The sequence below is a fragment of the Parasteatoda tepidariorum genome, chromosome 10, assembly GCF_043381705.1.
Source record: "Parasteatoda tepidariorum isolate YZ-2023 chromosome 10, CAS_Ptep_4.0, whole genome shotgun sequence".
Classification (NCBI taxonomy): Eukaryota; Metazoa; Arthropoda; class Arachnida; order Araneae; family Theridiidae; genus Parasteatoda; species Parasteatoda tepidariorum.
Genome location: NC_092213.1, coordinates 78,246,448 through 78,267,854, shown reverse-complemented (window position 1 = coordinate 78,267,854; position 21,407 = coordinate 78,246,448). Strand labels below are relative to the sequence as shown.

General features: G+C 25.8%; 1 protein-coding gene across 1 annotated transcript; it reads right to left on the bottom strand.

Moving 5' to 3' along the window:
- Window positions 1-3,311: 3,311 nt before the first annotated feature.
- LOC107438939 (lysophosphatidylcholine acyltransferase 3 protein nessy) lies at window positions 3,312-21,353 on the bottom strand. The gene is made up of 13 exons (XM_043053378.2): window positions 21,213-21,353; window positions 20,818-20,925; window positions 17,733-17,839; window positions 16,324-16,417; window positions 16,208-16,245; window positions 14,640-14,747; window positions 14,481-14,554; window positions 13,055-13,163; window positions 11,040-11,126; window positions 9,173-9,339; window positions 7,568-7,715; window positions 5,143-5,304; window positions 3,312-3,928 (listed from the first exon to the last, which is right to left on the bottom strand). Exons 1-13 carry the CDS (start codon window positions 21,313-21,315, stop codon window positions 3,812-3,814), a joined length of 1,422 nt encoding a protein of 473 aa, XP_042909312.1. The 5' UTR covers window positions 21,316-21,353; the 3' UTR covers window positions 3,312-3,811.
- Window positions 21,354-21,407: the final 54 nt, after the last annotated feature.

Below are 21,407 nucleotides of genomic sequence, written 5' to 3'. Positions count from 1 at the left end.
GCACTTTACAAAATTTGCACACCTAAAGACAAACTATGCACAACCTATTGAGATCAAACCTGGGTCTAGCACTCACTCACATTCCTGAAATAATATTTCAAAATGAAATAAATATATTATATATTAATCTGTAAATATATTAAGTACGCAAACACATAACAAATAGTTTCTGAGCATTGAAATCAAATACAGCAATACATAAAAAACAAATTTTAAGTTTTTTTTCCTGCCGTGCACCATACTTGAACATGAGGAAAAACAATTCTCTAAGCAACATCTCACACAGAATCAAATAACACTTATAAAATATTTTGTTATAACAGGATTGCCACTCAAATCTGGAAAAAAAAAATTCCATGTGTTATCTCTGTACATATTATACACAATATATTAAGAGAAAACAATTACTGTGCTCTTGTGTCAGCTATATTGGGTTAACTAAACTAATTTTGAGGGAAAAACTTAAGAGGAAAAAAGGAACAGCACAACATACTTAAATAATGCTGTAGTAAATGAAATAGTTTAGTATAACTGAAATATCATGGATAATATCCCGAAGATTACGCTTTGAGTGGTCACCATTTTTTAAAAGACAAAAATAAGAAACAAAATTCCCTGTATTTTCCTAGTTTGTAAAGAAAAAATCAAAATTCCCTGTCATTTTAGGTGAGTTTAAAAGTTCCCTGTATTTTCCCAGTGAAGTAGCAACCCTGTGACAAAAAACAACAAAACTGTAAAATGAATAATCCGTCATTTGACTTGACAGACATAATTATCAGTACTATCATACAGAAATCATCATTTTCTGCATATAAATGATATTAACAGTGTTAATCAGACATGCACAGCAAAATGTTATTTTGAGTGTGCATGACTGATGAGTCATGCCCACTCATGCTACCTAATCAGTCATGCACATTGAGTGTGCATGACAGTGTTTTTCAGTCACGACATTTATTTGCCTTGTCATATTAGACATCATTACTAGCACTACCATTCAAAAATATCATTTTAACAACAAAATCGATTTCCCTTTTTAATTCAAAATAATAATGACCAAGAACATCAATTTAAATTACATTAGAATTAAAGATTTCAATGAACTATGAGCTTAGAAAGAAGGTGCCATAAAGTGAAGGTGAGAAAGTTTGCGAAAATTGTCACAATTGCAGAAAATAAACTATAAAGTAAAATCTTCAATACATTTTTATTATCTATTTTACAGTCAGAAATTAATTCTTCCAGCATAATTTGAAATACAGTCGTCCATGTCACCTTCCTTTTGCTCTCTAAACCATTTAAAAATCACAATTTTTCACACCGTATATAATAAAACATATTTCCTGCATTTCTATCATCATTTTGCTTCATTTGTAACAAAACTAGATAATTACAGGTTTGCAGAAACACAACTTCTTTCACCGACTAATTAGTCAGTTCAATACTTTAACTACCTAATTAGTTCGATTAGTCTCAGCACACACTCCAGCTCAACACTTGGAGGACACGCTATCATATCTTATCCAAAGTATACTAAAGTGAAATTTTCTAAACAATATGGTTATTCAACATAAAGACCCAAACCCAAACTTTCTTTAATGCATTTAAATGCAATAAGTTCTAAATATCACTTTAGAAATCATTTTATTAAACTCTCTGGTGGTTACATACAAAGAAAGTCTCATTTCAAGCTGCATTTTTCTCTGCAAGGCAAAACTAATTTTTTTAAATGTTATTTAGATAAGAAAACTACCTATAAACTATTCAAATTTTTTCATTAGTATGACCAAAAATGTCGTAACTAAATAAATGTATCTTGATGAAAAAAAAATTGGAAAGATTAAATGTTTAAATAAATTACTTGTCTTAAAAAAGTGCTTAAAATGGAAAATGAAACAGAAAATTTTCAATGAAACTAACAATAAATATTTGGTTTAAATGTAGATAAAATACTATTAAACAACATCACCTCCAAATATAATATTAGCAATGCTATAATTTAAAAAAAAAAAAATTTTTTTTTGCACTTTTTTGTATTAAAAAGTACAATATGAGATTAGAAAAAGTTGAAAATGAGAAAAGATTTAAAATTGAGAATGTGCACAACCATATTCCCGAGGGATGTTTATTATTTTTTTATTAAAGATAAAACATAAAAACAGCTATTTTTCTAATAAAGAAAATATTTTGATATTTTTAAGTAGAAATAATTCTTCACAAATATCAATTAAATCATTTCTAATATTTTTTGTTGACTTAAAATTTGTGTTATTAGCAGTTATCTGTTTTATGCTAAAACATGTTAGGAAATACTTAATCCTAATAAGAATTAAATATGCAGCAGGAGTTTACCTGCTGATGTACTTTAACATTCCCTTTAATAATGTTAAGTGAAAGATACTACTTTCAATAAATTAAATAATTTTTAATTTTTTTTAAAGTTAACATATTCTTCAAATATCATCAAATGATATGGGAAATTTTTAAAAAAAAGTTACGTTGGCAAAAAAATATTCCCAATTTTTACACCTAGAATTTAGTTATCATAATAACATTTGTCATTCTTACACATTACATTAAAATAAATTGCTCTCTCACACAATTGGCACTAAATCTTACACTATATCCTTGGCACTCATATCAATTTCTAACATGTGAGTGATACACTAAAATTATATCAGCTTTGTCTGGAGAAAAAAAATCTGTAATGTAATTGAACTATAAAGTATCTTACACACGACACCCAAGCAATGAAGTCCTAATACAATCTTAAACCCATTAAAGAAAGAAACATTAAAACCGGTTTTGCAAGTTTAAGTTGTTCTTACTTTGTTGTTCGAATACTTTCCTCCCCAAAACTAGGATGAAAAAACTTTCTTTAACCACATGTTTTATTATCTTTACACCCATTTAAATATCTTACATTTTATTATCTTACACCCATCAACACACCCATTTAAATAATTTTTGACGTCTAACTTTTTTTCAACAACTGCAGTTTTAAACCCTAACTAAAACATCAAGAATTTTATGTCAAAAATCAAACCACCATTAATTCTTATTGATATTTTTTATATTAAAATTTAATTTGCATAAATTTGAATATTTATTTAATTCATTTATTGTTTCCTTTTTATAATCTAATTCCCATTTATATTACGAAAGAAAAAGCAGAAAAATTACTCAAGTTTAACACAACAATAATAATAAGACTCTAATCCTTGACTTATCTTATAATTAGGAATAATATTTTATTTCATTAAACTGAAATTGGAGAATAAAAAGACTTTTACAAAAATAAATAAGGAAAGTTAAACAAAAATAAAATTATTTTTATTACATTATATATTTAAATCACTAATCAAAATAACAAAAATATATTATTGCTTTTTTCAATGGTACATTCTTATGCATTTAATAAAACACCTTTAAGCTATTTATAACAGATAAATAACAGGAAGTATTACAGCTATCTAACAGAAAATGCATCAGTGCATAATGTACAATCAATAACTTTTAAACAGAATTCAAAATAGAAGTTTTACAGTCCTAAATATACATGGCACCTACTTATTAATCAATATCAAATAATATAACCGCTAACATCAATAATCCCATAATATCACAGGTACGCCTTTCCTTAGTAACAAAATATGTCATGAACAGAATAAGCTATTGATAAAACAATAAGAAAACATTAAATGACAACAAAAAGTGAAAATTCATGAGTGAGAAGTGCTTAGACAATGGTCGGCTTAAACTTTCATTTCCCTTCAATTCTATGTCTAGAATCTAGAATTTTAAAGGTTTATTACTGTGACTTGTCTTTGTCATTTTTGGTCTTTGGAATGAATAATCTGACAATGGGTGCTAGAAGTGGCCAACCCAAATAAATAGCATGGCCAATAAAGTAAACAGACCCATACACCTGCAACATAAAAAGACAAACAAGTGATGAATGTTGAATAAAATATATATAGAAAAGAGTATATGGAGAAATGGGTGCTGAGATTTTCTGTAGACATTGTTTTCAATTTCTGAATAGTTTTCACCAATTCAAGTAAAAGACACATTCTTTTTTCGGATTTGGATTTTTTTAGACTACGAAAAGGTTTGAATGGGATATGCTTTTAAATATTTTCTATAAAGTGAAATACACTTAAGATTTCAACTATTAACTTATAAATATATGTCGCATAGCACCAATGATATTCTAAAACATACATGTTTTCAGTTTTAGAACTGTATTTTTTCATTTTAGAGGAAGGAGTCATATTTTTTAGGCCTTAGTAAGATATGAAATAAGTATTACAATAACATAACATAAAAATTACATAGTGCCTTCATTATTCTAGAATATTTTTTAATTATTAAGAGTGCCGTGCTAATTTTTAGGTATTTTATTTTGTAATTAAATTAAATTGCTTCAAAACAGTATTTCTTCATATACTGTTTAGAAATAGTACTGAATAATACTGAATAGAAATTACAGTATTATACCAAAAGAAAACTTTCAAGAAATAAGCAACAATTGCCCCATTCTATTATACTATGCCTAAATTTGAACTAATGTTCCTGTAATGCCGTAATTATTTACATTCACTAACTTGCTATAAAATAAAAAGTTTATACACTTCATCATTTCTTTTCAAATATAACCTAAAAAATTATTTATAATTCTAAGTTTAACATAAAGTCAAGAAAAACATAATTATTCACTACAAAATTTTATGTATATTATGTCATAGTAATTTAAATGGCTTCAAAACATTATTTGAAGAATTACAGAAAAAAAAACTTTCAAGAAATAAGCATCAATTGCCCTATTCCATTATACTATGCCTAAATTTGAACAAATGTTCCTGTAATGCCCTAATTATTTACATTCACTGATTTGCTATAAAATAAAAAGTTTATGCACTTCATCATTTAGTTTCAAACATATCCTAAAAATTTATTTGTAATTCAAAGTATAACATAAAGTTAACAAAAACCTAATTATTCACAACAAAATATTTTATGTATATTATGTCTTAGTTAATACTTTTAGGGTAAAAAAGACTTTTGAGCGTTATGTGAGTTATAAGAGGTAATTTTAAAAGAGAACAATAAATATATTTATTATGTTATGTCTGTACTCACCTGCATGTATCGATCCCAGGACAAGAGGACAAAACTAACAAGGCAATATCCCATAAATATGTCAACATATATTTTCAGAATAATGTTCACTGGGATCCTCAAGGCACTTTGAGTCAGTAACTCCTTCAGTTTGGGCAATCGCTTAATCAGTAGTGATTCCACCTGGAATAATCAAGTCGCAGCACTATTAGAAAATGTCTTTTTTAAGAAATTACTTGTAGACATATTACAGAAGACATAACCCTTATATAATGTAAAAAGAAAAAAACATTTTAACTAAAATACTTATTTAGAACAAAATAAATTCACTGTAGCTATTTCTAAGTCAAATTTGCTAGAATTCAATGGGAAATAGCTGTTACACAATTTACTCTAATAAATTTCCAATAAGATAAAGACATTCAAAATCTTAGTTTAAGCAATCACTGATTCAATAATGATGAAAGAACAAATAGAAAATATAGTCTCGTTCATAATGTTATTAAAACAAGAAATTCTTAGAAATAAAAGATCATGTAAATTTATATAACCTCATATATTTTTTAAAAAAATATTAAAAAGGTACTTTTTGCTAAAATATTTAAACTTTTCTTGAAAATAAATTCACTGTTGCTACTTCTAGCAAAATTGTTATAATTCCACAAGAAATAGAAAAATCAAAACAAAAGATTACATTCAATTATGTAATCTTTTGTTTTGATTGTATACCAAATCATATTATTTAAGTATTTAAAGTATTCATAAGATTAATGTAACTTTTAGTATTTCTTAATATTTGATGTAAAATAAAAATGTGTCACATTATTATTCTACAAACATCTTTTTATAATTTTCTAGATTTATCATAAATTTCCAAATTATAACCTAAGCCAAATAATATCAAATTATTAAAGAAAATTAACTTATGACTTCTTAAAAAAAATATTTTTCTTTTCTTTGTATGACATAGCTTACAAATAATGATGACCATAGTATGTGATTAACAAATAAATTTGGTGAAGAAAGTTATTTAGTTTCCATTAAAGGAATATGATCACTTTTCCCCCCACTTAATTTGAATATCATGACACCTATTACTGCTATGCAGAAGCATTTCACTGACTGAATTAATAGCAATTTTCGGATCAACCGCATTAAAATGCACCAACACAGTTGTCAACATTTTTAAGGAATGTTTTTTGCTGTTGTTGGTAGCGAAATAGCAGAAGCATTGATTTCTAAACAGATTTATTATTATGATTAATATTACCAGCATCTTAAATCTGAATGAAATACCTATTAGAATTATCAAATATCTATCAAACTTATTTTAAATCGCATAAACTAAAACAAGAATGAAATATCAAAGTTTATATTTTGCTAAAAATAAAATTTTCTGAAGAAGGAACTGGAAAATCTGGCAGCTATGTACTAGTGCACCGATGTTATTTATAAAATTTAACTCTGCTTGCATCAGATTTTCTCTTTTACTTATTTTTTTATATTTTACTTTACGACATCATGCTATGGGGCTCAGCATGAGGCTCAATCACTTAATATTATAAGCGAATTGCCAGCAGCATTATTTTAAGTCAACTATCAATAGTGTCAGCATTAATTACTCATGTGTAAATAAATTAGTAAAAATAAAGATCCCAGCCATGTAAGCTATTATGGATGATCTCTTCTTTTGCTTATATTCTACTATGCTTGTACTTCTATATTCATGACATTTGTCTGATGATTATGTTGATGCTATTGTCAGTATCCATGTTGTATTATCATTATTTATTCTATGATTCAGATTCAATTGTAAACAATTGTCTGAAAAAGTCACTGTTATGTCATTCATCTGCCTGATTTTGATAATGATTGCAAGACATGCCAGTAAAATTTTCATGCATCTACTTATATTCTGCTAATGCTTGTACTTCTATAGTCATATTTTTTTATTGTTACACTATTGCTATCGTCAGTATCCATGTTGTACTGTCATTATTTATTCTATGATTGGGATTTAATTGTTAACAATATTCTGAAAAAGTCACTGTTATATCGTTTAGCTTCATGTTTATCAGCCTGATTTTGATGGTAATTGTAAAATTCTTCTGCATCTACACAATAAAAATGAACTGCAATCTTAGAGTAAAAAGTGTCAGTGTTACTTTACTTATTGTGCATTTACTTCCTTTTGTTAAAAAGCAAAATAAGGTTGAAAAAGATCGAGTCCCATCAAGTTGAAGTATGTCATGACACATATTCCCTCAATAATCAGAGTTCACTAATTAAAATGGATAAACAGAAAAATTAATCGGAAAATTTTAATTCTCGGAAGTAGGTTCAGTCTTAATTACTTTCAGTGAATGAGGTTCTATTAAAAATACAAACATTAAAAATTGACAAAAAACAAACAAAATATAAATAAAGAGAGAATATTATGACTTACATCTTTCTCAAAATACATCACAATGAACTCATTGAAGAAACACACATAATATCCGGAATGTAAACCGTGCCAAACTGCAAGAAATGATAGAGCGGCAGCTTGAGATAGATAGCGGTTTCCAAGGAACTTCATCCGTTTAAACACATATCTGAAAATTTGACCATGTTTGTAATTGCCAAGAAACTACTCAATTAGAGAAATAACTAGATATTGATTAATGCTTTAGCCCTGTATTAATTACCTGTGTCAATTCTTATATTATTAGTAAGTAATGAATGTTATATCATTACCTTTTGTAAGTACTTATTTTAATTAACATAAATTTTTTCATACAAATAAATATCAATTCATACAAATTAATATAAATAAATATCAATAATACAAGTAAATAAAGTATGAAAAATTAAAAAGAATGGCATAAAACATAAAAGTTATAAAATACAAAATTTTCAAAGATTATAGAGTTATTTTAAGTCCTTTAACCCAGCTTTCTCGGGCAAAAAAGAAAAAGACATACTAGCAAATACTTCATTTCTTTTGTTAATTAAAATTAATTTATTATTAATTTTTTCATGTGAATAAAGTACTAATTCTTTAATAACAGTTAATGATCACTTTCGGAAAGAAAGTGAATTGCTTGTTTTTAGTTAGGTTCATAATTAGGTTAAAAATTTCATTAGGATCAAAATGCGTGAGGTGCAAAGCTTAAAAGTTTGGAAACATTGAAACCAGCTATTCAATTAAAATTAGTTAAAAACATAATTTTAAAAAAAAAGTAGTATTATAAACAAATGAACTATATTCAATCACTTATAATTTACGTTTAGATTTTATATGCAAGTAATGAGAATTACATCATCATCATTTATAAATATATATTAATATTAAACTTTAAATATTTTTTATATAAAAAATTATGAAACTTAAAAAAAAATGTTTTAAAATATATTTCAGAGTGATTTTAAACATTTCCCAATTCAATTTCTACCTGTAGATAAAGGTGACTTATTTGTAGCATTTCATTTCAGTCAATATTAATTTATTTTAACTGTTTATAACAACTCAATAATATTTTTCAATAATAGTTAATATTAATTTTATTAACATTAATTTATAATAACCACCTTCAAAAAGAAAATGCGCTACTAGCTTCTTAAAAAAAGGGGGTATCACAAAATCTAAAAGTTTGTGAAAATTTCAAAGTATTTGGAACATTTTCAAAACATTGCACAGTTTTTTAAAAAAATACAGATTTTAAGTTATAAATGATATTTATTTTTGTTTTCTTTTCTAAATTTATGAAAGCGTTATTCTTTTATATAATCACTTATATTATAGTTTATTTCACTTTTACTAGTCAGCATTGAGAAATGCAGAAAAAGGCAACAGTAACCTTGCGCATAAGATCTTGGTTGTTTTAAATATCAAATAACTAAAGGAGTACAAAGCTGTAAATGAATGTCATAAAATATGAAAATGCTGACATAAATATCACAAACATTAGATATGACTATTTTTGAAATATTTTAATTATTGAAAAGAGGACTTTTAAGAGAAAAAAAAAAAAGAAGAATGATACATTAATATAGAGAGAAAAATACTGACTGTCCAACCCATAAGTTGGTGTTGATGTTAAAAGCCTTAATTATTCCTTCAAAAGTTGTAGTTTTAGAAAAGTCCCATAGCTTAACATTGGCACATCCATCCCACAATTCATTCCCATTGTTGTCCATTCCATTATATGTCATTCCTGTCAATATACAGCTTCCCTCCTGAAATGCAGTAGAAATTATATAGTACAAGCAGAGTTCTCCTTAAGAATAAAATACGACAGGGCACTTCCTCTCATAAAAGGACACTTTGAGTTTTAAAGGGCACTCACTTCACCCTGTAAAAATTTATCAAAATGTGTCATATTATGTAATAACTGAATTTTATCCTCCAAATTTTTTAAATTACTTTCTAATACTATTTTATGTGCCTGTTTGAAAGTAATTCTCACTCATTATAAAAATAAGAGAAACATTTGTAGTTTATAAAAATAATTAAGGGCATGCTAAAAGACAATATCTGCGCATAAATTTTTTTCAAAAAAAGTAAACAACGAAAAAAAAAAGATTAATTCATAAACAGCTTGAAAGCTCACCTCTATAATTTAAACTGAAAATTATGAGAAAATTAACATTTAAAGGTGCATTTAGAAGGGAAAAAAAAGCTTTTAAAATAACAATTTAGAAACTTAAAATCACTTAAAAAATTTATTAATATCCTCCCACTTATAAAAATAATTAAGAGCATGCTAAAAGACAATATCTGCGCATAAATTTTTTTCAAGAAAAGTAAACTAAAAAAAAAAAAAAAAATTATTAATTCATTAACAGCTTGAAAGCTCCCCTCTATAACTTAAACTGAAAATTATGAGAAAATTAACATTTAAAGGTGCATTTAGAAGAGAAAAAAAAAGCTTTTTAATTAAACAATTTAGAAACTTAAAATCACTTAAAAAATTTATTAATATCCTCCCCCGAAAAAAAAGAAATACTTGCAAATATTTAACCAGTTGAGAAATGATCCCAACACAGTAAATATTGTAATAGTAATCAAAATTAAACCTATTAACTCAAATAATTTTACTTGGTTGCAATTATTATTTAAAGAGTTAATTAATCTTTTAAAACTCAGCCTTTCATCCCTTCAGTGGGTCGATAAATGAGTACCAAGCATGCTTGAGAACTAAACACTGGGGGTTCCGCGTTCGACTGACCACCTGACCGGAACATCTGCTCCTGCATCCTAGAGCCCAAGGTCAAGAAAACTGAGATGGGCACAGTAGGCCTATGCCCTCTACGGGCTGTCGCGCCTCTGATTTTAGTTTTTAATTTTTTTTTAAAAATGCAATATGAATAAAAAGGCAGTGTTTTTAAGGGATGTTTATGTTTTATGCTTCTGGAAGAAATCTTGATTGTTTCTTCAAAGTCTGCAATTAATTAATTGAATACAAATGCTATGTAAAAAATAGCAACACTTTTTATTGTTGTAACTTTTCCAAGTGAAAGTTAACTGTTCATCAGAGAAAGTACGTTTTTATGTCTAATTTGGGTACTTAATTCATAAATAGTACTAATTAGTTGAAACATATTTAAAGTGAGTCCGATTGAGCGAATAAGATTGTATTTCAGTAAGTTGAAATATGATTAGATACAAGATGATACCTAATTCATTTCAAACACTGTACTTAATACAAAATGCAGCATTTAAATACCTTTAAATGAGTCATGGGATTTAGCACATCATCTAAAAGTTGTCAAATGATTTGAAGGAGAATAAATTTAGTAGCATATTTCAAGTACAACATAATGGGACTCTTATAAGCAGATGCATCAAAGAAGTAACGTCTTTTAATAGGACTATAGTATAGAACCAGAGAAACTTTAAAGTAAACAATAGAATGAGTAAATTATATAATACTTACTGATATCAACCAACATGAAATATACTTGTAAAGGGTAACTTTACCCCAAATCCCAATGATAAACAATTTTTTCCATAAAGCATAATTCTGAAAACAAAAATATAACTTTATGACTGCAAACCATTTTATTAAACATTTGAGAATAAATTAAGAAGCCAATAAAGATATACATATATATCATACACAGTGAATTCCTAGAGAAATTTCGCAGATAAAATTTTTCTCCATCAAATGCAACCATGAATAGAGTTTTTAAATAATACTAGTATGTTGTTAAGAAGGTCTTACGAAATTTATGAGATATTTTGTCTCTTCAAGATTTAGCCATACAATATTTCATTGGTGTGAGTCACTGTGCTTTGACACTTTGTCCATCTATAATGCCTAACCAGCAAATATCCCTCCATTGTTTTTTGCATTAACAAATTGTTTTTTAAATAAAAAGCAAAAATATAAATGAAAAATATTTTACCACTATAAAACACATACAAATGACTTTTTTAATGATACGGATGCCATTTTATAGATTTACTGACGAATTTGTCAAAGTGCAATTATTACATCCCTCGAATTAATGAATAATCAGAAAAATACTATGCACACTAAAAATTATAATTGAAATGACTTTAAATATATAGAAAAAAGATAAACATTATATTCAATTTAAAATGATTAATTAAAACATTAGATGTAAGAGATTCAGAGCAAATTGTACTGGAATTGTAAATTAGTAAGGTGAATTAGTATATTCCAAATGTAATTTTACAAGAGAGTGGCTCAAAGCCATTGTTAACTTTGTGTTAAATGGTTTTGTATTTTTTTAAGCCTTTTTATTTTTTTCAATGTCTTTTAAGGATTTTCAATTTTTTTTCATTACCGTAAAAAAAGACAAGCATTATATCTTTCCACATTTCTCACATTCAATTGACTAGGCTTATTAATTATTATAATAATTTTTTTAATATTTATGAATAATTTTATGAATAATTTTTTATACAAATGTCATGAATATTTTTTATACAAATTAATTTCTAAACATTGAAAAAATAGTGTCCCATGAAAATCAAACATTCTTTATAAAAAAAGTCTTACAGTTCTACTTTTAAAAAAGAAACAGATTTTGATTTAACTACGTACAATACCAAAAANAAAAAAAAAAAAAAAAAAAAAAAAAAAAAAAAAAAAAAAAAAAAAATTTGAATATAAAGTAGGCTAACGTATTAGCAGTAAATTAAGTCTTGTTTTTAACTAGGATGTTAAAATTTAAAGGAACTTACAGAAAAAAGTAAAAAATGCACGATTAAAAATTGGTAATTAAAAAAACATATTCTTTAAAACATCGACTTATTAGCTAATTACTTTATAATTAGAAAATTAGTCAAAATAGCCTGCCAAGTAATTTCCTCCTACAGAAAAATAATATTGATACAAAATATTTTCTCCATGGCAGTCCATCTTACTGCCATGGACACTGTAAAAAAAATGGAATTCCATCTGAAATGGACAAATAAAAAAGTCCCAACAGACCATACGTTAAAAAACATTAACTTGTTTTGTATCAACTGTAATTTGACAAGGACATGAAAGGAAAATGATCATTATAGTTTCCTTTCAGTGTATTTCAGGTAGAGACAATAATTAAAACTCAATAGCTTTTGCCAAATAAATGAAAAATTCCTTCATTTCTTTATTTAAAAGTAAGCTATTACGTTTTATACAAATAATATTTTTTTTACTTGCTTGAGATTTCTTAGATGAAAATTAAAGGAGCAGTAATTACATTCAATATAGTCAGTCACAGATTTTTTCGACAGACTTAACTACAGTACAAAATGAAGTAATAGCACTAGTTTATTCAATGAAATGATAAAAATGATTCTAAAAAAATTAGCTAAGTTTTCAAAAAAAATAAAAATAAATAAAGACTGATTATACACATAGAAACAAACAACAAAGAATTTTCGCTAAAAAAATTGGAAAACTGTATTTGCAAGAAGTAACCAGATAAAACATACCATGAATTCATCAGATAGCAAAACTTTTTCTGGGACAAACATATTTCCTACTTGAAACAGACTTAACACTAAAATACCTAAACCAAGACGTTTTACTGCAGCACCCATACTAAAAAATAATAATAAATACAATTATTACAACAGAAAAAGCACAATTTTTTAAACAAATAAAAATAATAAAATCAACAACTAAGTTCTGTTTTTTTTTTTTTTTTTTTTTTTTTTTTTTACATTAAAACCATATGTCATTCTTTTTTTTTTTTAGCAAACTGACAGATCATATAAGTGCAAATATCTACAATATACATTCATAATTATTTAAAGTACCATGAATTTTACTATATACAGAAATCGTATTAAAACAATAAAAATAAAATAATTCATGTTTTTAAGAAAAAATACACTAATTTTTTCACCCTAAGAAACACTCCAAAATATTACTATATATACAAGTTCACTAGGGAAAAAAAGAAAGAAATATTTACATAGCATCTAGTTGTTTGAAAAGATACAGGATATTCATTAAATTCTCCTACTAATTCCAATCATTCATAATTATTCATCTATTGACAGAAAAAAACAACGAATTTTTTAAAAAAGAACAATTATATTTGAACAAACTACGCTTTTAATTAGGACTGATCTAACACCAGAAACAGCAGTGAAGAAATTTGATACTCAGAATTACTCAAATTTTCTCCTTAGTTATTAACAAAAAAAAAAAAAAAAAAAAAGAAAAAAAAAGAAGAATGTTTTTCTACATGAAGTTTAGCTAAAATTTTACTTGCATAAACCTGTAGGGGCACATTTTTATTCTTTTTTTTGTGCTGGAGAATTATGTGTCACAGAAAACACATCATAACTTATTTTCGCAACCTCTCTACCATTTTTGGCATATTTGTGTCCAGCACATAAGCAGAATCACAGACTTTCTTTACAGAGTTCTCTAATTACAGGAAATGTATTTTGTGTGGTATGTCTTAAATCCATACTAACCACATATACAGTTTTGAAGGTTGTGTTACAATAGAACAAAAAGTTTCATCAGCGAAGACAAACTGATTCCGAGCATGCTATGGGAGAATGCTCTCACTTTTTTTCCTAGGCAAGTAATATTTTGTACATTTTTGTTTGTTATTTTATTTTTTAAAGCTTCAAATGCATAATGATTTTTGGAGAAGATCATGAGTTTTATATTTAAAAGTCACCAAATGAGAAATTAAGATAAGAACCATAAAAGTCACCAAATCTTTTATATTTGCTGTAATACAAATATTGCGTAAGAACTTATTTGGTGTCCATCCAATAAGTTATTTAATTTCTTTTCAAACTGAATAACAAATTACTGAAAAGCAAAAGTAATCAACTGGAACTAGTTTATATCATTAAATTAAAACAGAAATAAGAGAAAAAACAGAGATTTTACCAAGATGGCTTTTTGGCCAGGGCTTTTCCGGGAAAATTTCCTTCAATGAAATCAATATAGCGCTTCATGGGAAACTAAAAAAACAAAAGTATTTAAAAAATCAGAAAAAAATTATAAAAATGTACCTAATTAAAAGAATATTGCAATATCTTAAATTACCTGGGGTCCAACCATAAAGCCTCCAAAAAAATATGTATGCCCAGCAACTTCCAGAATAGATGGGCAACTCTTTAGAGCAGTTTTCTTTTGATCATTAGATAATTTATCCTAAATAAAATATTAAAATTTTGTATTTCTAGCTTCATTTGTTACTGAATAGCCAGAAAAGAATTTTTAATCCTTTTAGGCACAAAAATTTTAAATTTACGAAACCCATTTAGCCATGAAAAACTTATGAATTATTACTAGAGTTCAGCAAAGAAGCTTATTTAATAATTTCTCCAAAATAAAAATATTAACAAAATATTATGCCTTATTTCATTTGTTACTAAATTGCCAGAATCGGATTTTTAACCCTTTCAAACACAAATATATTAAACATATAAAGCTGATTTAGTTATTAAAAACTGGTCAATTATAATTGTCACATTCATTTAATTTACTATGGATCTCAGAATTAGAAAAAGCAACTTGGTAGTTAAACTTGTAAATACATGTGTTGAATATTTATATGTATGTTGTAATTTATATATTGCATGCATTTTTATGAATCAATAGTTTTTGTTAAAAAAAAGGGGGTAACTAATATTATTATGGCACATTTTTGATTAGCAAGTGGTCACAAAAAAAGTCTCATTTTTCAAAGGAAGGAGAATCTTCCAGGTCTGCTCCAAACGTCAAACTGAGCAGTCTTCTCACGAACACATCCTGAACTGTTTGAGATTTTCCAGAGAGGACACACTCATCCCCCTTTTGGTACTCGATTTGCTTAGGGTCAACAGTCTGATGGACCTTGTCTGAATTCGTCAGACATTTGGAGGATAAGCCACAACAACAATGGCACATTTTATTTAAATGATCATGTAAATAATTTATACTAAATGTTTATTTATTCTCTATTTTTCAAATAATTTGTAAAATGAGACAATAAAATTTATAAACAAATTTAAAAAATATGAAAAAAATAAAATAAAATGGAATAATTAAAATGTATAGCAATAAAATAAAAGAAAAACAGGTAAATAAATATAAATTAAGAAAATTGTTTAAATATAACTTATTTCAATTACCTAATTACATTTTACTTGTTTCATTGTTAAAATGATAGAAAAAAAATTATATGTTGAACAATAGGACAAGTAAAGTGGTCACTAAAAGATTAAATGAATTTTCATGTCATTTTTTATTTTATCCTCAATCAACAAAGCTATTAAATTATGTACTGATGGTAAGTACAACTAAATAGGTTCTGATTTCTAAATTTTAAGAGCTTCTGTTTGATTATGTGCATGCTAGTTTTTTTTTTTTTTTTTAAGTGGTCACTTTTCTAGGCCTGGAAAGATAGAAAGTGACACACAGTACATTGTCATCAAGCAGGTATGTAAAGTAAATCTGCAACATAAAAAAATCACTTTACTTATCTGGTTACACAATTAATGCGCAGAGCTTAATGTCTTTAGAGACACATGATCATTTTCAAAGCATTTGCAGGTTGTACAAGCAATGCAAAAAAAAAAAAAAAGAAAGAAAAAAAAAGAAAGAAATGAAAAAAAGTATATAATTCATACGTGTGGTTTCTGCCCATCGAAGACATCCAAAACAAGACCTTTAAAATAAAAGTATAATTATTATTGAAATAATATTTCATTGTAACAAATAAAAGTACTAAATGAAGATACTATACCAATTAATCGCAGTGTTAAAACACATTGCGGCATGCTCCATTTAATGTCATAATCATCTGTGCCCGTAATATAATAGCCAAATATTAGATAACCCTGAGAAAAAGTTAAAAGTGTTAATGTTATTGAAATGCCATGCTATATTAATACAAATCAGTAAAAGCAATAGATACAAGAAAACAAATAAGCAGTAGATATCTTGACAATAGAATATAAAAATAAAGGGTATACACTATGACCCATTTTGAATGTAAATTAAAAGAACCCATTTTAGAAAATAAAATATGCTGAATATCACACTTATGGCCGTCATTAGGGCTTTCCTTTCAATAATTAGAATCAGGCAACTAAAGAATATTTCCATTAATCATCAATCTAAACTCATGAAGATAAAATCAAGAAAGAGATGAAATTCCTTAATTAATATCTAATACAATCTTGCAATTTTAATTGATCACACATAACATTAGAGTGAAGCTCATGCTATCACACTTTTTATTTGGACAAAGGTCATAATATCAAGCCAACTACAATTATAATTTAAATAAATTAACAATATATTTACATAATAATAATCTATTGAAACAAAATTAATCATATTGGATAGAGTAAAATTAACTTTAGAAATTAAATTGGTATAAAATGTGGAAAAAACACAAAGAGAAAGTATCTTCATTTTTATATTAATTTTTTTAATGTTTATTTGGTTCCACTGTTCAACTTTCATTTAATGAATCATTACTAATAAATGATTCATTAATACGCTTTATTAACAAAAATGACTGATTTTGGTAACAATTACAAAATATTTTGTAAGCAAAAGCTAACATATAGTTTCAGTTATAGCAGAAATCAAAATAAATAAACACAGCAATGAATGTTAAAAAAAAATCTTTTTAAAATTTTTTGATTCAATGCTTCAGTTACACACATTAATGGCAAAAAAAATCTAAATTACAATGATGATAATTTCTAATTATCCAAAAAATAAAACAAAAATCTTTTATTTTCAAAGGACCCTAAAAAAAGATTTTTTCATTCCAAAAAAATTAACTTAATTAGTAAACAAATGTAGTCAAAAAATTTATAACAATAAACAAGATCAAAAATAATAAGATATTAAATATATTTTCAAAAATAGTATAACTTATAACGATATCAGTATAAAATAACATCTACAATCTTTTGTCGTTTTTAGTATTTTTGCTGAATATTTAACATATTTTTTAAAATTTTGTATTAAAAACATATTTTAGATAAAATTGCACACTTTTCATAAAAATTTATATGCACTAAAATTTTTCTTAAAAAAGTGTTAAGATAAAAATTTTAAGATTGGTCCTAAATGAATCTGCATATATTCTGATGTTTTATGATTATATTTATGTAAATCACTAATGATTAAACTTACCATAAGGAATAAGAATGACATAATGACTGATAACATAGTTCCTCCGATTGCGACCAAAAGAATGTAAGTAGTAAATACGCAAATGACAGAATGTAAGATGTCAAACCCTGAAAATTTAAGTAGGCACTTATTATCAAAATTATTTATGGAAAAGTTATAGAACTTGAACAATTAATTCAGGAAACCTAATCTATTTTTTTGATAATCTTGCATTGATTCTCACGATTACAAGTTTAAAATGTGATTATTTTTAAAAAATAGATGAGATGCGAAATTCTGATAAACAAATTTCAGTGCAACACCCATTTTTTTTCATTAAAACATAGTATGTTTTTAGAAGCCCTGGATCTGTCTTTATTTGGGGGTCCTTTATGAGTAATTTCAAAAAAAAAATTTTTTTTGAATAATTCTTAAAAATTATTTTATTTCAAGAATGAAAAAAGAATAATACCTTATTATTAAAGCTTTAATACACTATTTCATAGCTGCCAACATGGATAGGAAAAAATCCAGTAGATTTTACAAAATAATATAAATTTCATGAAAATTGTTGCATAATGTACTAAATACTTTACACATAGGGAATTTTAGGGATTTTTATAGCCCTCAAAATAGGAAAACTTCAATATTTTCCAGTTATGTTTGACATTAAACATACTTAAAATTTCATGTATGTTTACTCATAATTTCGAATATTAATAGGCACTTAATTCATCAAACGCAGTTAAAAGATTTTTTTAATTCATTTAAAAAGAGACCTCTGAATAAAAATAAACATTTTAGAACAAAAGGAGTTTTGAACTGATTTCTATAAATGAGGTTCACTTCATTATGTATCAGTAATACTTATTTAATTATTCAAGCAAGCAAGCAATAATCGGTACAAAAATTCTATTTCAATACGGATTTTTTTAGGAAAGTTACTCAATTTTAGGGTATTTTCTAAAATGCACAATCTAAATGCACAGGGGAATTTTAAATAAACCAGTAGACCAAGAGAAACTACCAAAATTCAGTAGTCTACTGGAAAATCCAGTAGAGTTGGCAGCTATGCTATTTGTATAGAAAGTAGAAGATAGTAATACATTTTACGCTTTTTGTGAGGCAAGGTCTTCTATCACATCATTAAAATCAGTTTCCTGCAAGACATCATATTCAATGCTCTTGATTGACAAACGATTTATTCTTTTTTAAGTCATACTATTTCTTAGCTTATTTTTTATCAATTTTAGTCAAAAGAATTAATGTTCGCCATTACATTTAGTTATCATGAGACAAAAATATCCGAAAAGCAAAGATACTAATAATGATTTTTACAAGCATTTTCTGTTATTATTCAGTCCTTAATAAATATATTTAATCATTTATGTTTTTATGATGTTGTAAAAAACTACAAATTATTTTACTAATTTTTAAAAACAGGGTTTTGTTTTTGTAATTTCGTAAAAAAAATATATATAAAAACTAAAGATTTGTTCAAACTTTATGAAAAATATCCTCTTTTTTTATTAGAAAAAAATCACAATATACTTTACTGAATCTAAATTACTTTAGAATCCATTTCTTTCTCACATTGTCCAGTTTTTTTAATACATGAAAATAAAACTCTGTTTTTGTTTTATTGTGGGGTAAAATAAAAAAACATGTTTTCAAGGAGTTGTAGTTTTAAAAACTATTAACAAGTATTTTGGGAAGGCTCAATTTTTAAAACAATATAATTCGAAAAGGGTCTGTTTTTACAACAAAATAATTTGTGAAGGATCTGTTACTTGTTCCAAATTTAAGCTACAATGATCCCCTTGTATTGAATTCAGAACATGGTTTAAAATAAAATCACTGCTACAGCCTTTAATAGTTTATTCATTTATATATAAACAATGTTATTTATAATCCAACATGCATTTTAAATTCAAAATTGTTTTCCTAGAATTAAAAAAAAAATTTTTAATTAGAGAATTGAAATATATGATATAACTTTATATTTCCATAGATTATAATATCTTTAAAAATATTTCCTAGATTATAGCATGTTTAAATATAACAATTATATTTTATTTATTAAATTATTTTATTTTCACACTATTCCTAAGTATTTATTCTATGTTTGAAAAGAATTTAAAAATATCCAGTTATAATGAATTTAAATCTTTCTGGTAAAGAAAATAACAAACAAAAACTGTGACTGTACAACCTTCTATTAAATAGCAGCCTAATTTGAAACAAATAAATTTTACTACTATTAAAAGACAAGACTAAACTATAACAAAGAAATATGATAGAGTATAATTTTTATTTTCTTTAATTGAATTAATTATCTACATCTATTTGAATGAAATAGATACCATTAAAATTTCAATATCCTTAAATGGCTAATTTAAAACTTTTTTTTTAATTTGTAACAAATCTATAAAAATGTTAATAACTGTTAATCATTTCATACTAATGTGATTCTGCCTTAAGAGATTAATATAGTATACACTCAATATATTAGCTACATTGCATTCAAAGAATTTAGCTGTAACTTTAATAAAATAATACAAAAAATAGAATAAATAAAATAATACAAAAAATAGATCATTAAATTCTTAGCATTAGTAACATTCAATCACAATTAAAATCTAAAATATAATACTTTACCACGTATATTGAAAAAAAAACCCTGCTAAACAATAACATTTTGATAACAAAGATAAATAAAATCATAGTAGTGGAAACAAATTACTCGCCATCTATATGTACATATTGCATTGTATAGCCTAAAATGATTAAGTTTTCTTTTTTATTACAAGTGAAATATTACACAAGCTTGATTGAAAAATTATTTCAAAAAGATTTCACTTCTTTTTAATCGAAGCCTTTTTAAAAGCAAGATAAATTATCTTTGACATTACATTTCCCTCATTTTTTTTTTTACTCTAATGATGAAAATTAATGATAAATTAAAATATGCGATCAAATTCCTGATCTAAATCATTAACATTATATTTATCAAAAAGATTAATGCATTATCTATAGTTGAAAAGAGATTATTATATGCATTACTATATATATTAGGTTGAATGAGATCAATTATATTTCTATTTACCATAATTGAAAAATCCTAATGCAAGGCCACAAAATATAAAATACAGATGTTGAACAGCAGGAGTTTTTCCAAATAACAAATATCGATGCAGCAATGCTAAGGGATACCCTATAATAAACAATAGATATTAATACAAGTGCATCATACAAAGTCCATACACAAATTGAAATGGTTTCCTTCTGCTCTTACTTATTTCCTGATGAACGTATTTTGCTAAATTTTAATAAATAAATAACAAGCAATAAGTAAATAATTAAAAACTAAAGTTAATTTAAATAATAGTGATCAAGATTGTTAAGTATTTTAGAGGTGTTTAATTGCTTCCGGGTGATAAAGACGAAACTATCATGAAAACACAATAATAATAAAGCATACGAAACTAAAAAACTACATACCGAGTAATATAGTGATTAATAATCTAAGCGCTGGCTCTGATGAGCCAAAGAATTCGGCTAATTGACCAATTGGTCCAACACCACCGGCACTCGTCCAAGCCATGTTTTTGTCGTCTTTTACCTGAAATGATTATTTTTCGAACCCGAAACTACAGGAAAAGTGATAGTTTTTGAAGATGATGCCAAATCGTACGA

Excerpts from the sequence above, each read along its gene's own strand:
- LOC107438939 (XM_043053378.2), bottom strand. The coding sequence starts at position 21,315 with ATGGCTTGGACGAGTGCCGGTGGTGTTGGACCAATTGGTCAATTAGCC. Across the intron at positions 13,164-14,480 it reads CTGGCCAAAAAGCCATCTTG|TATGGGTGCTGCAGTAAAAC; the intron begins GTAAAATCTCTG and ends ATTATTTTTTAG. Across the intron at positions 9,340-11,039 it reads TTTCATGTTGGTTGATATCA|GAGGGAAGCTGTATATTGAC; the intron begins GTAAGTATTATA and ends ACTGCATTTCAG.